The 12,137-nt window shown below is 42.7% G+C and overlaps 1 protein-coding gene across 1 annotated transcript in view; it reads right to left on the bottom strand.

The window, feature by feature from the left end:
- The window catches only part of wdr18 (WD repeat domain 18), a 131,882-nt gene that overhangs the window by 104,894 nt on the left and 14,851 nt on the right, over window positions 1-12,137 (bottom strand). The window contains exon 4 of the mRNA XM_041839811.2: window positions 5,675-5,816. Within this exon, the coding sequence (XP_041695745.1) occupies window positions 5,675-5,816 (142 nt within the window). The remainder of the gene's footprint in view (window positions 1-5,674; window positions 5,817-12,137) is intronic.

A 12,137-nucleotide genomic window follows, 5' to 3' on the forward strand; every position in this document is an offset into this window, starting at 1 on the left:
GCACCAGGCTGGGAAGACTGAATCTGCAATAGGTAAGCAGCTTGGTTTGAAGAAATCAACTGTGGGAGCAATTATTAGGAAATGGAAGACATTCTAGACCACTGATAATCTCCCTCGATCTGGGGCTCCACGCAAGATCTCACCCCGTGGGGGACACGTCTGAGCTGTCAAAAGCCAATAGAACAGCGTTTGTTGTTGAATTGCTAAATTTAAATACGAGTTACTACATTATTTTTCATAATATAGTAACATGGAAGTATTATTTGCAGTTGTCACTATGACAATGAACACACTGAAAGCACTGAATGGTCTTGTGTTTACACCACTTTTATAAATAGGCAGTGTGCAGTAGGATGCGTTGATCAGTTGATTGACAGGTATAGGATTGCAGATCGATAAACGATAAACTTTCCTCTAGTGTGGATGCTCACCAACGTTTTATAGTTATGTAGCCCATAGTTTATCATTATAGTTTTCGTTATTGCTTGGTGGATGGCCCGATACTTAACTCTTGACACCACAACTAAGGTTATTTATCACAACAGGACTGGCCTACTAGTAGAGCTAGCTAACGTTAGTGAACATATAAATAAATATATAAATATAAAATTACACTTGTTTACTTTACTTTTTGGACTCCTACAAATAATTTACTCTGGCAAGTTTGCCACCGGTGCTGCAGTAGGGAAGTAAAGTGGAAATCAAATCCATCACTTCAGTTGCTTGGCTGTCCCCATAGCAACGTTCGAAAATGAAGTAGATAATTTAATGGCTATGAAGTAAATTTAAGCAATAAGGCCCGAGGGGTTGTGGTACATGGCCAATATACCACGGATAAGGGCTGTTCTTAAGCACGACGCAACGCGGAGTGCCTGGACACAGCCCTTAGCCGTGGTATATTGGCCATATATCACAAACCCCCGAGGTGCCTTATTGCTATTATAAACTGGTTACCAACTAATTAGCACAGTAAAAATACATGTTTTGTCATACCCGTGATATACGGTCTGATATACCACGGCTGTCAGCCAATCAGCATTCAGGGTTCGAACCACCCAGTTTATAATCTTACGTAGAATTCAATGGCTATAGTTAATCTTTACATGTTTTGTTTAAGCTGCTTTTGAAAGCAAAAGTCAAATTGAAAACAGCATTGGTATTGTTGAATTTGATTTTCATAATAGCAAGCTTGAACTGATGGTTTGGTTAGCTAAACTAGCAAGTCTGTTTGGTTCCCACGGCAACTACTGTAGCCATCTAGTAAACTTGCTAGCTACTTCAGTGGATGTTGAACACATTTCTACCGGCAAATGAACACATTTCTAGTGACAAATCTGTTGAATTATAGCCATGGTATAAACGGGAACGCTAGCGCGTCGTGGAACAAATCTTCCACGGAGTTGCATTATTTTCAATAGAACGCATAGCCCCGAGTTGAATATCCCTTACATGTTCTATGTTTGAGATGCTTTTGAAAGCAAAAGTCGAATTGAAAACATTATTGGCATTGTTGAATTCGATTTTCATAATAGCAAGCTACTATATGAGAGCTGATTGGTTAGCTAAGCTAGCAAGTCTGTTTGGTTACCAAGGCAACTACCGTAGCTAGCTAGTAAACTTGCTAGCTACTTCAGTGGATGCTGAACACATTTCTAGCGGCAAATATAGCCTTGGTATAAGCAGGATAATTAATTAGGGGCTCGATGTGTTCTCTGGAAAATAATGCAACTCCACCGAAGGTTAGTGCCACTCTGCTAGCACGTCCTGGAAAACACCTGACCTTCCACATCGTTCATTATTTTCCATAGAACGCATAGTCCCTCGATTATCCCTTACATAATCAAACTTACTTTAAGCTGGGCAGCCATGAATTAAATAGACTACAAAAATGAGATACAAGTGACGGCTAAAGCACAGTCTGCCCAGTGACAATAAAGCCAGGACAGACCTGTGCTTTACTGGTGCAAGGAGGAGCGAATGGGTTCCCCACCGACATGCCACAGGAGAACATTGATTAACCACCGGGGCGGCAGGTAGCTTCGTGGTTAAGAGTGTTGTGCCAGTAACCGAAAGGTCGCTGGTTCTAATCCCCGAGCCGACTAGGTGAAAAATCTGTCGATGTGCCCTTGAGCAAGGCACTTAACCCTAATTGCTCCTGTAAGTCGCTCTGGATAAGAGCGTCTGCTAAATGACTAAAATGTAAATGTAAAATGTACATTTAAGCAATGAGGCCCTTTATCTACTTCCCAGAGTCAGATGAACATGTGGATACTCTTTTTATGTCTCGGTGTCCAGTATGAAGAAAGTTAGAGGTAGTTTTACGAAACAATGCTAAATGACTGGAAGTCTATGGGTATCTGCTAGCATCCAGTCATTGCACTAATGCAAGTTAGCAATTGCACTAACACTAGTTAGCAACTTCCTTCAAACTGCATGCAGAGACATACAAATGTTATCCACAAGTTAATCTGACTCTGGGGAAGTAGATAAAGGGCCCCATTCAATAAGGTCAATAACAATATGGATTAGTTTGAAGGCATGTATTACTGTGAGGAGTTAGGATGTGACAATATTTACATTTAACATGTAATATAATGACAGTATACATTTTGAAAACATATCATTAATTGTTTGAAACCTGAACTTTTTAATACATATGTCTTATCTTGCTTCAAAGTAGCCTATTAGATCTCCTCTTTCTAAATTTCTAACGGATATTTTCATCTCTGTCACATGAAACCGCTCGCATGTGCTGTGCCGATTTGACAACGGTATTTGACAACGGTATTTTCCTGTTAATTGGATTGTGGAACGAACATTCGCAAGCCAACTGCCTTGTGGGCATTGCTGCGTTTATAATGTGAATAAATAATAGTTTATCAAAATGTTTAGCTAAACGTTCTGATCTGTTGCATCAGACTCATTGCTTTTTTTAATGTAGCCTAGGCCTACTGGTTGTATGAATTTGGGATCGATCGTCCCACAACTGTCCCAGAGTCTGTTTGGAATATGCCATTTCTTTCTCGACAAACTGACCAATAGAATAGGTAGCCTAAACTTTTCTACTATAGTAGATTGACATAGGCTAGTGATCTTGCTGTTCATTACTCGTCTTGCTGGCTGAGGAAAAGTATATGTGGACAATTATTTTAAGATGTTCAAAGTGCACATCAGAATTCGGTTAGAAGCAGAGCACATCGTTGCATCCTCGACTTGCATGTTCTGTTAATGTGAATTACCATATTCTAAATGTGATTTACATCATTCTGAACACTGTGGGTGGATGCCCTTATCAAGTTATGCACCCAATGCATATGGGTCCAGTAAATTTCTCAAAATTTTTTTAAACAAAAAAAAACCTGGCTCACACGATCTGTCACGTAACGGGCCTCCAACCCACCACACCTGTGGCTCCCTTGTTCGATTGGCTTGTCAACCGTCAGCTCATCCAATACGGTCCTCGCAGAGCTAGCCATCAAACAAACGCCACCAGCCCTTGGATCTGTCATGCTTCCATTCTCATTTTACAAGCCTGATTACTTCAAATCCTGTCAGTGCAAATTCAAAGGAGCGGAAAAAAGCTTTTTGGTTCACTTCGTCATTGAAGTGTTGCTCCAGTCTTTCTGCATGCTTACTCGACAAATATATGATGCCAGAATGGTGTTGTTCAAAAAGTTACATGTTCAGTGGGTAAGAATGACTGGCAGAACTGTTTGGAGGAAATTAAGCAATGGAGGGAGCATTAATGACTGATATGGGGGTTCATTGACTCCTTGCCTCGTCCCACATTTAAAATTCGATCATGATCTGTTTAATGGTTTCAACAGGGCCCTTAAAATATGCTTTATATAAATGAGCTAAAAGGAGGAAATATCATTCACTTCAGAGGCCCAATACAAGATTCATATTCTGTTTTAAATTGGACAAAACCATTTTATCAATTCATGTGAAAGCGCAACAGTAAATAAGAAAGGTTTTAGCAATTATCTTTAAAGGCCCAGTGTGGTCAAAATTAAATGTTCCTGTGTTTTGTGTAATATTTGTACTACAGCTGATGAAACCAGCACTGTAAAAGTGTGAAAAAAAATTGATCAGTATTATTCCCTGATTGTTACTGGTTAAGAATACAATCTATACCGGATCTTCCAAATCAGCAGGTTTTGCTAATATCAGCTAGTTTTCAGGTTACATGTCTCTCATTTACATTTACATTTTAGTCATTTAGCAGACGCTCTTATCCAGAGCGACTTACAGTTAGTGAATACATATTTTTTTATACTGGCCCCCCATGCTCTATCAACTGAGCTACATCCCTGCCGGCCATTCCCTCCCCTACCCTGGTCGACGCTGGGCCAATTGTGCGCCGCCCATGAGTCTCCCGGTCGCGGCCGGCTGCGACAGAGCCTGGATTCGAACCAGGATCTCTAGTGGCACAGTTAGCACTGCGATGCAGTGCCTTAGACCACTGCGCCACTCAGGAGTCCCATTAGGCCCTTCCAAATAGGTCGTTAACTCAGACCACTCCCAGACAGTCCTAACTACATTTTTGCTTGAGAAATAGCTTTTTGCTAAAAAGCCTGTTTCTTTTTGACAATTTCAAATGTAAAACTATTACAGTAAGGAACCCAGATATTATTTGATAGTTTGATAAAAATGGCTGCATTGGGCCTTTAACTAATACAATGGGAGAGTGATTGGCAAATCTTCTGCATGTCAAAAACTGCAGATCTTGTTTTGTGTATTTTCATACGATTAGAGAGAATTGCTTTCCTATTTTGGGACTTGAGCCATGAAACATTAACGCTTGTTAGCAAGTTAAATTAGTAACAAATAAAATTATACTTTAGACCCAACGGGGATTCACGTCTCCGAGGTATCCTTTCATTAATATTCATGTTTTTTTCCTAACATTGCATGCGTGGACTAACACAATTTTGCTTCGATATTCTGACTGGTCGATATGTATGCATGCAAATGACCTGTAAACTAGGCTACCTCCTCCCACTTCAGTTCCAGTAAATAACTTCAGTTCCAGTAAATACAATTCCCAACAACGCTAAGGCTAATTTAGCACATAAAATACTATTGCAAGGACAGTTCAAATTATGCTCAGAGACAAAGGCCTAATATTATTTGAATTGAAACAGAGTATTGAATATGTTTGCTAAAACGTAATGAAAATGTATGCACTCACTAACTGTAAGTCGCTCTGGATAAGAGTGTCTGCTAAATGACTAAAATGTAAATGATTTTATTTAACGTTGCACTGGTATAAAATATGTCCACCTGAAGAAATCCTAATTTACAAAAAAGCATTGGTAGGCCCGTAGGTATCCATTTAGAATACCGATAAATCAGAACGCTAGAGTGGACGCCAGAATTCTGTTAGATTAGATGTATATCAATAAGAATGTTGTGAATAATAAAACGACAGGTGGAAGACAACATAAATATGCATTTGTAAACCCACAATCATTCGCAAACTTCAGATTGCATTGTGCTATTCCACCTCAACAGCTTGAGGCATAGAAAGAGTATGTTTTATTCATTATATTCTCATTGGAAGGAATCTTTGTACATACACAAGCCTGCATTTCATACAGACAGCCTCAGCAGCAGTACACAACAATTCCCCTTCGGATAAGCATAGTAAGGAGGTAAGGAAAAAGCCCACCTTGACTGTCTGGTCCAGGGATGCAGTAGCTACTCGAGCCTGGGGTCCCATCAAGCCACAGTGGATGTCGGTGATGGGGAGAGAGTGACGGGACAGGACATGACGAGGCTCAGGAGTGTGTGACGGGTCCAGCTGCACCACACTGCAACACAGAGGGAGGGTTTGGTGATTTATTTACATACGCATAAAAGAAGAAATGGTGGAATTTCATGTTAAGCAATGAATGTGACTAGCATTGATCTCAAACTAATCTCAAAACACCAATACAGATCCATTACAAGAATGTTCAAATATTTCTACCTCAACCATTTGAAAGTAAACCAGAAACATTTTATTCCCTTCATATTTGCAACATTTTGACCATTTAAAAACTTGAATCTCACTATTATTATTTTTTTTTTTTATATTCTGCTGTATTCTTGTAGCCAGAGAATTTGGGCCAAAAATGCAATTATAGCTTTCTGAGTATATACTGTAGCTCTGAGTATCACTGGTTCTGGCTCAGTCGAGACAACTTGCAAGAGAAGGAGAGAAGGAGGCCTATAGGTGGATAAACAGAGAGAGAGAGCGAGAGGGAAAGAGGGGGAGGATAGAAAGTCCCATTCTGTCAGCTCGGCAGCAAGAGGCGCTCCCTGGCAGGATCTCAGGGACAACCTGTCTGCAGCAACATCTGTGACAAACATCACCCGTACAGGAATACACCGCAGCATGGGCTCCTGCGTGTGCTCACAAAAAGGGAGGAGAGAAGAAGCCTGGGGCATTTTGAGGAATACCAAACCACTAACAGACTTCCAGTTCCAACACTCCCTTTGAGGCAATTTCGGATCTATTCCAAAATTGCTCAGGGTGTATCACGGAGAGATTAGTGGGGACTTTAGCCACGTCTGCTCATTACGTCCCTCTGGGATGGGGTCAATGCAAACCACTTAATGTCAGTGTGTGGGCCCAACCCAGGCCATTCTTCACAGGTGAAAGGTGCATTACCCGATGCGGGCCGGTGGCCATTTAAAATTCCTCTCAGAACCGTAGCACACTGTTCTTTATGCTACATTAAGTTTGACATTGTCCCTTCAAAAGGCGAAGGTCAGAGAAAGTAGCAAGCACTGGACTCTTGTTCTTCAAACTTTAATTGGGAATTAAAGTCAGTCTGACGAAGAGAGTGGATATGTTTGTGGTATATAGTCGAAGCTTTAGTCATGTCAATAAACTGTTGGAGATTAATGATTGTTGGCCCTATACACCAATACTTAATGAACATGCTGACACATTGATGTCTGTGATGAAATGGAGAGAACTGACGCGGGAGTAGGGCTGGCTCAATTACTGTATAACCAAGACCGTCATGAAAAGAAAATAACCGCCAAAAACCATTTAACCTCTTCAGGATCAGACCATTTTTTTTCAATTTTAGCCTAAAATGACTGCCTGTAGCTCAGGACCTGAAGCAAGGATATGCATATTCTTGATACCGTTTGAAAGGAAACACTTTGAAGTTTGTGGAAATGTGAAATTAATGTAGGAGAATATAACACATTAGATCTGGTAAAAGACAATACAAACAAAAAAACATGCATTTTCTATTATAATTTTTTGTTCCATCATCTTTGAAATGCAAAAGAAAGGCGACAATATAATATTTCAGTTTAGGCGCAATTTAGATGTTGGCCACTACATAGCAGCAGTGTGTGTGCAAAGTTTCAGATTGATCCACTGAAGCGTTGCAATACTAGACTATTTTGTATCAAGTCTGACCAAATGTGCCGAATTGGTCAATTTATACATGTTCAAGTACATAACTATAGAGAACATTGAAAAAATAATATGGTAATACAAAATGTAAGTTTACACACTCCCAGTAATGTCATACATAATGGATCATTAGCTTATACACCAACTTTCACACATCTAGATGGCCGGGCAGGGTGGGTGTGGAGCCAGAGACAGCAGGGGTTCAAACTGTAGAACACAGTTCCTACATTTGAATATAAAAATTGATTTTATCAAACAAAACTATGCTACATTTTATCTCTGGGACCAGTAGGATGACAAATCAGAGCAAGGTAACTGAATGGAAAAATACTATTTACCTTCAGAGGTGAATGTATCAAACCAGTTGCCTTGATAAGTTATGTTGTTTTGCACGCTCCTCAAACAATAGCATGGTAAATTGGACAGTGCAGTTAAATTAACAAGAATTTAAGCTTTCCGACCATATAAGACTTGTCTATGTCCTGGAAAGTTTGCTGTTACTTACAGTCATGCTAATCATATTAGCGCATGTTAGCTCAACGGTCCCGTCGAGGTTAAATAAATGTTTTCTGATTTTTTTTGTGGAACAAACAGCTGACTGAAGACAGGACGCCGAGCATTTGCGCGGTTGAGTCAGTGTCGGCCATAACATGGACTCTTAACGTGATAAAACTTTGTTGCGCCTTGCTGAAACAAGCAAAGATTATTGGGTTGCCTGGGCAATGCACTGCACAATGCAGAAGCAGCACACATAGAAATATAGTGAATAGATTGGGCTTGGAACCTCTAACACTGGCAATAGAGTCGGTAAAGAGGTCAATCAAACTCAACCAAAACAATGGAATTGAAGCATCTATTGCCACCACCGATTTCTGTATGCTAGCTATGCTAACCAGCGTACATGAACAGAAGTTAGCATTTAGCAGTCACTTCTTCTAAACCTAAAAAGGGAAAACTTGTAAATGATACTAAGCAACAAAAAAAAAGCCAAATATATCCAAATCGGACTGAGAGTGCATTCGGAAAGCATTCACAGGCGGTGATGCAACAGGTCAGGATGCTCTCGATGGTGCATTACATTTACATTTACATTTTAGTCATTTAGCAGACTCTCTTATCCAGAGCGACTTACAGTTAGTTAGTGCATACATTATTTTATTTTTATTTATTTTTCATACCCCCTGTGGGAATCGAACCCACAACCCTGGCGTTGCAAACGCCATGCTCTATCAACTGAGCTACATCCCTGCCGGCCATTCCCTCCCCTCCCCTGGACGACGCTGGGCCAATTGTGCGCCGCCTCATGGGTATCCCGGTCGCGTCCGGCTACGGCAGAGCCTGGATTCGAACCAGGATCTCTAGTGTCACAGCTAGCACTGCGATGCAGTGCCTTAGATCACTGCGCCACTCGGGAGACTAGTCCCGTGTAGCTCAGTTGGTAGAGCATGGCGGGTTGTGGGTTCGATTCCCACGGGGGACCAGTATGAAAAAAAAGAAAAGAAAATGTATGCACTCAATAACTAAGTCGCTCTGGATAAAAGCGTCTGCTAAATGACTAAAATGTAAATAACTGAGGATCTGGGGACCCATGCCAAATCTTTTCAGTCTCCTTAGGGGGAATATGTTTTGTCGTGCCCTCTTCACGACTGTCTTGGTGTGTTTGGACCATGATAGTTTGTTGGTGATGTGGACACCAAGGAACTTGAAGCTCTCAACCTGCACTACAGCCCTGTCGATGTGAATGGGGGCATGTTCCGCCCTCCTTTTCCTGTAGTCCACGATCAGCTCCTTTGTCTTGCTCACGTTGAGGGAGAGGTTGTTGTCCTGGCACCACACTGCCAGGTCTCGGACCTCCTCCCTATAGGCTGTCTCATCGTTGTCGGTGAACAGGTCTACATGTTGTGTCGTCAGCAAACTTGATGGTGTTGGTGTCGTACTTGGCCAGGCAGTCGTGGGTGAACAGGGAGTACAGGAGGGGACTGAACACGCACCCCTGAGGGGCCCCTGTGTTGAGGATCAGCGTGGCAGATGTGTTGTTACCTACCCTTACCACCTGGGGGCGGCCCGTCAGGAAGTCTGGGATCCAGTTGCAGAGGGAGGTGTTTAGTCCCAGGGTCCTTAGCTTAGTGATGAGCTTTGTGGGCACTATGGTGTTGAACGCTGAGCTGTAGTCAATGAACAGCATTCTCCATAGGTGTTCCTTTTGTCCAGGTGGGAAAGGGCAGTATGGAGTGCGATTGAGATTGCGTCATCTGTGGATCTGTTGGGGCGGTATGCGAATTGGAGTGGGTCTAGGGTTTCCGGGATAATGGTGTTGATGTGAGCCAAGACCAGCCTTTCAACGCACTTCATGGCTACCGACGTGAGTAATACGGGGCAGTAGTCATTTAGGCAGGATACCTTTGCTCTCTTGGGCACAGGGACTTTGGTGGTCTGCTTGAAACATGTAGGTATTACAGACTGAAGACATTACATTTTAGTCATTTAGCAGATGCTCTTATCCAGAGCGACTTACAGTTAGTGAATGCATACATATTTTTTTGTTGTTGTTGTTTTATTTATTTTTTATACTGGCCCCCCGTGGGAAACGAACCCACATCCCAGCCGGCCAAACCCTCCCCTACCTTGGACGACGCTGGACCAATTGTGCGCTGCCCATGGGTCTCCCGGTCGCGGCCGGCTGCGACAGAGCCTGGACTCGAACCAGGATCTCTAGTGACACAGCTAGCACTGCGATGCAGTGCCTTAGACCAATGCGCCACTCGGGAAGACACTTGCCAGTTGGTCCGCGCATGCTCTGAGTACACGTCCTGGTAATCCGCCTGGCCCCGCAGCCTTGTGAATGTTGACCTGTTTAAAGGGCTTGCTCACATCGACTAAGGAGAGAATGATCACACAGTCGTCCGGAACAGCTGGTGCTCTCATGCATGCTTCAGTGTTACTTGCCTCGAAGCGAGCATAAAAGGCATTTAGCCCATCTGGTAGGCTCGCGTCACTGGGCAGCTCACGGCTGGGTTTCCCTTTGTAGTCCGTAATAGTTTGCAAGCCCTGCCACATCCGACGAGCGTCAGAGCCAGTGTAGTACAATTCAATCTTAATCCTGTATTGACACTTTGCCTGTTTGATGGTACGTCTGAGGGCATAGCCGGATTTCTTATAAGCGTCTGGATTAGTGTCCTGCTCCTTGAAAGCGGCACCTCTAGCCTTTAGCTCGGTGAGGATGTTGCCTGTAATCCATGGCTTCTGGTTGGGATATGTACGTACAGTCACTGTGGGGACGTCGCCGTCGATGCACTTACTGATGAAGCCGATGACTGAGGTGGTATACTCCTCAATGCCATCGGATGAATCCCGGAACATATTCCAGTCCGTGCTAGCAAAAAACAGTCCTGTAGCGTAGCATCCGCGTCATCTGACCACTTCCGTATTGAGCGAGTCACTGGTACTTCCTGCTTTAGTTTTGCTTGTAAGCAGGAATCAGAAGGATAGAATTATGGTCAGATTTGCCAAATGGAGGGCGAGGGAGAGCTTTGTACGTGTCTCTGTGTGTGGAGTAAAGGTGGTCTAGAGTTTTTTTTTTCTTCCTCTGTTTGCACGTGACAAGCTGGTAGAAATTAGGTAAAACGGATTTAAGTTTGCCTGCATGAAAGTCCCCGGCCACTAGGAGTGCCGCTTCTGGATGAGCATTTTCTTGTTTGCTTATGACTTATACAGCTCGATGAGTGCGGTCTTAGTGCCAGCATCGGTTTGTGGTGGTAAATAGACGGCAATGAAAAATATAGATGAAAACTCTCAGTAGATAGTGTGGTCTATAGCTTATCATGAGATACTCAACCTCAGGCGAGCGATATCTTGAGACTTCCTTAATATTAGGCATTGCGCACCAGCTGTTATTGATAAATAGACAAATACCACCACCCCTCGTCTTACCGGACGTAGCTGTTCTGTCCTGCCGATGCATTGAAAGAACAGAGTTTTCCCTCTGGATAGCCAACAGATGTCGGGGTGAAGCAGTAGCTGTTGGTGCTCAGTCCCACTGTCATGACAGAGCCTTTCAAACAGTCTGTAATTCTGAGGCCTGGACTGGATAAAGTTAATCACTTTCACTTCGTCATTCAAACATTAATGTAACTCAGGACTCATTATTTTGCTGGCCAATGCCTCCCTGTGAATGATAGTGATTCCTTTCAACGTTGGGATTTACCTTCTTCATGTGGGCAATTAATCCTTTCACTCTCCCAGTCATTACGCCGCACCATCCGTGCACACATACACAGGATTTCCAATTCAGATAGTGCTCTGAGAAAAAGCTGTCAATAACATGAAACACATCCTCAACTGAAGTTCTCTCCGTTAGCTTCTTGCAGAACAGAATGTGCTCATTCATTTCTAACATGTCTCTGAATCGCACAAACGCAATAAAAACTGGGCTTACCCACGAACATCAGTCGATTCGACCAACTGCTGAGCAAATGCACAGGATTTCTTTCTACCACTTGATCAACAGTATCAACGCCCATGTCATCGATCCTACGGCACACCATGTCATTTGACAATGGTACAGTCTTCAGTGCATCACCTGCTGTCTTATCAATCATAGTTTCTGATAAGATACCAGCAGCAGCTCCTCAGCTATAGTAAATGGCTTTGACTAAGCCACAAGTAGCGACAGCATATGAAGCCTCTATTGCTTTGCTTGACACTGTAGTCGCAT

The sequence above is a fragment of the Coregonus clupeaformis genome, chromosome 20 (genome assembly GCF_020615455.1).
Source record: "Coregonus clupeaformis isolate EN_2021a chromosome 20, ASM2061545v1, whole genome shotgun sequence".
Lineage (NCBI taxonomy): Eukaryota > Metazoa > Chordata > Actinopteri > Salmoniformes > Salmonidae > Coregonus > Coregonus clupeaformis.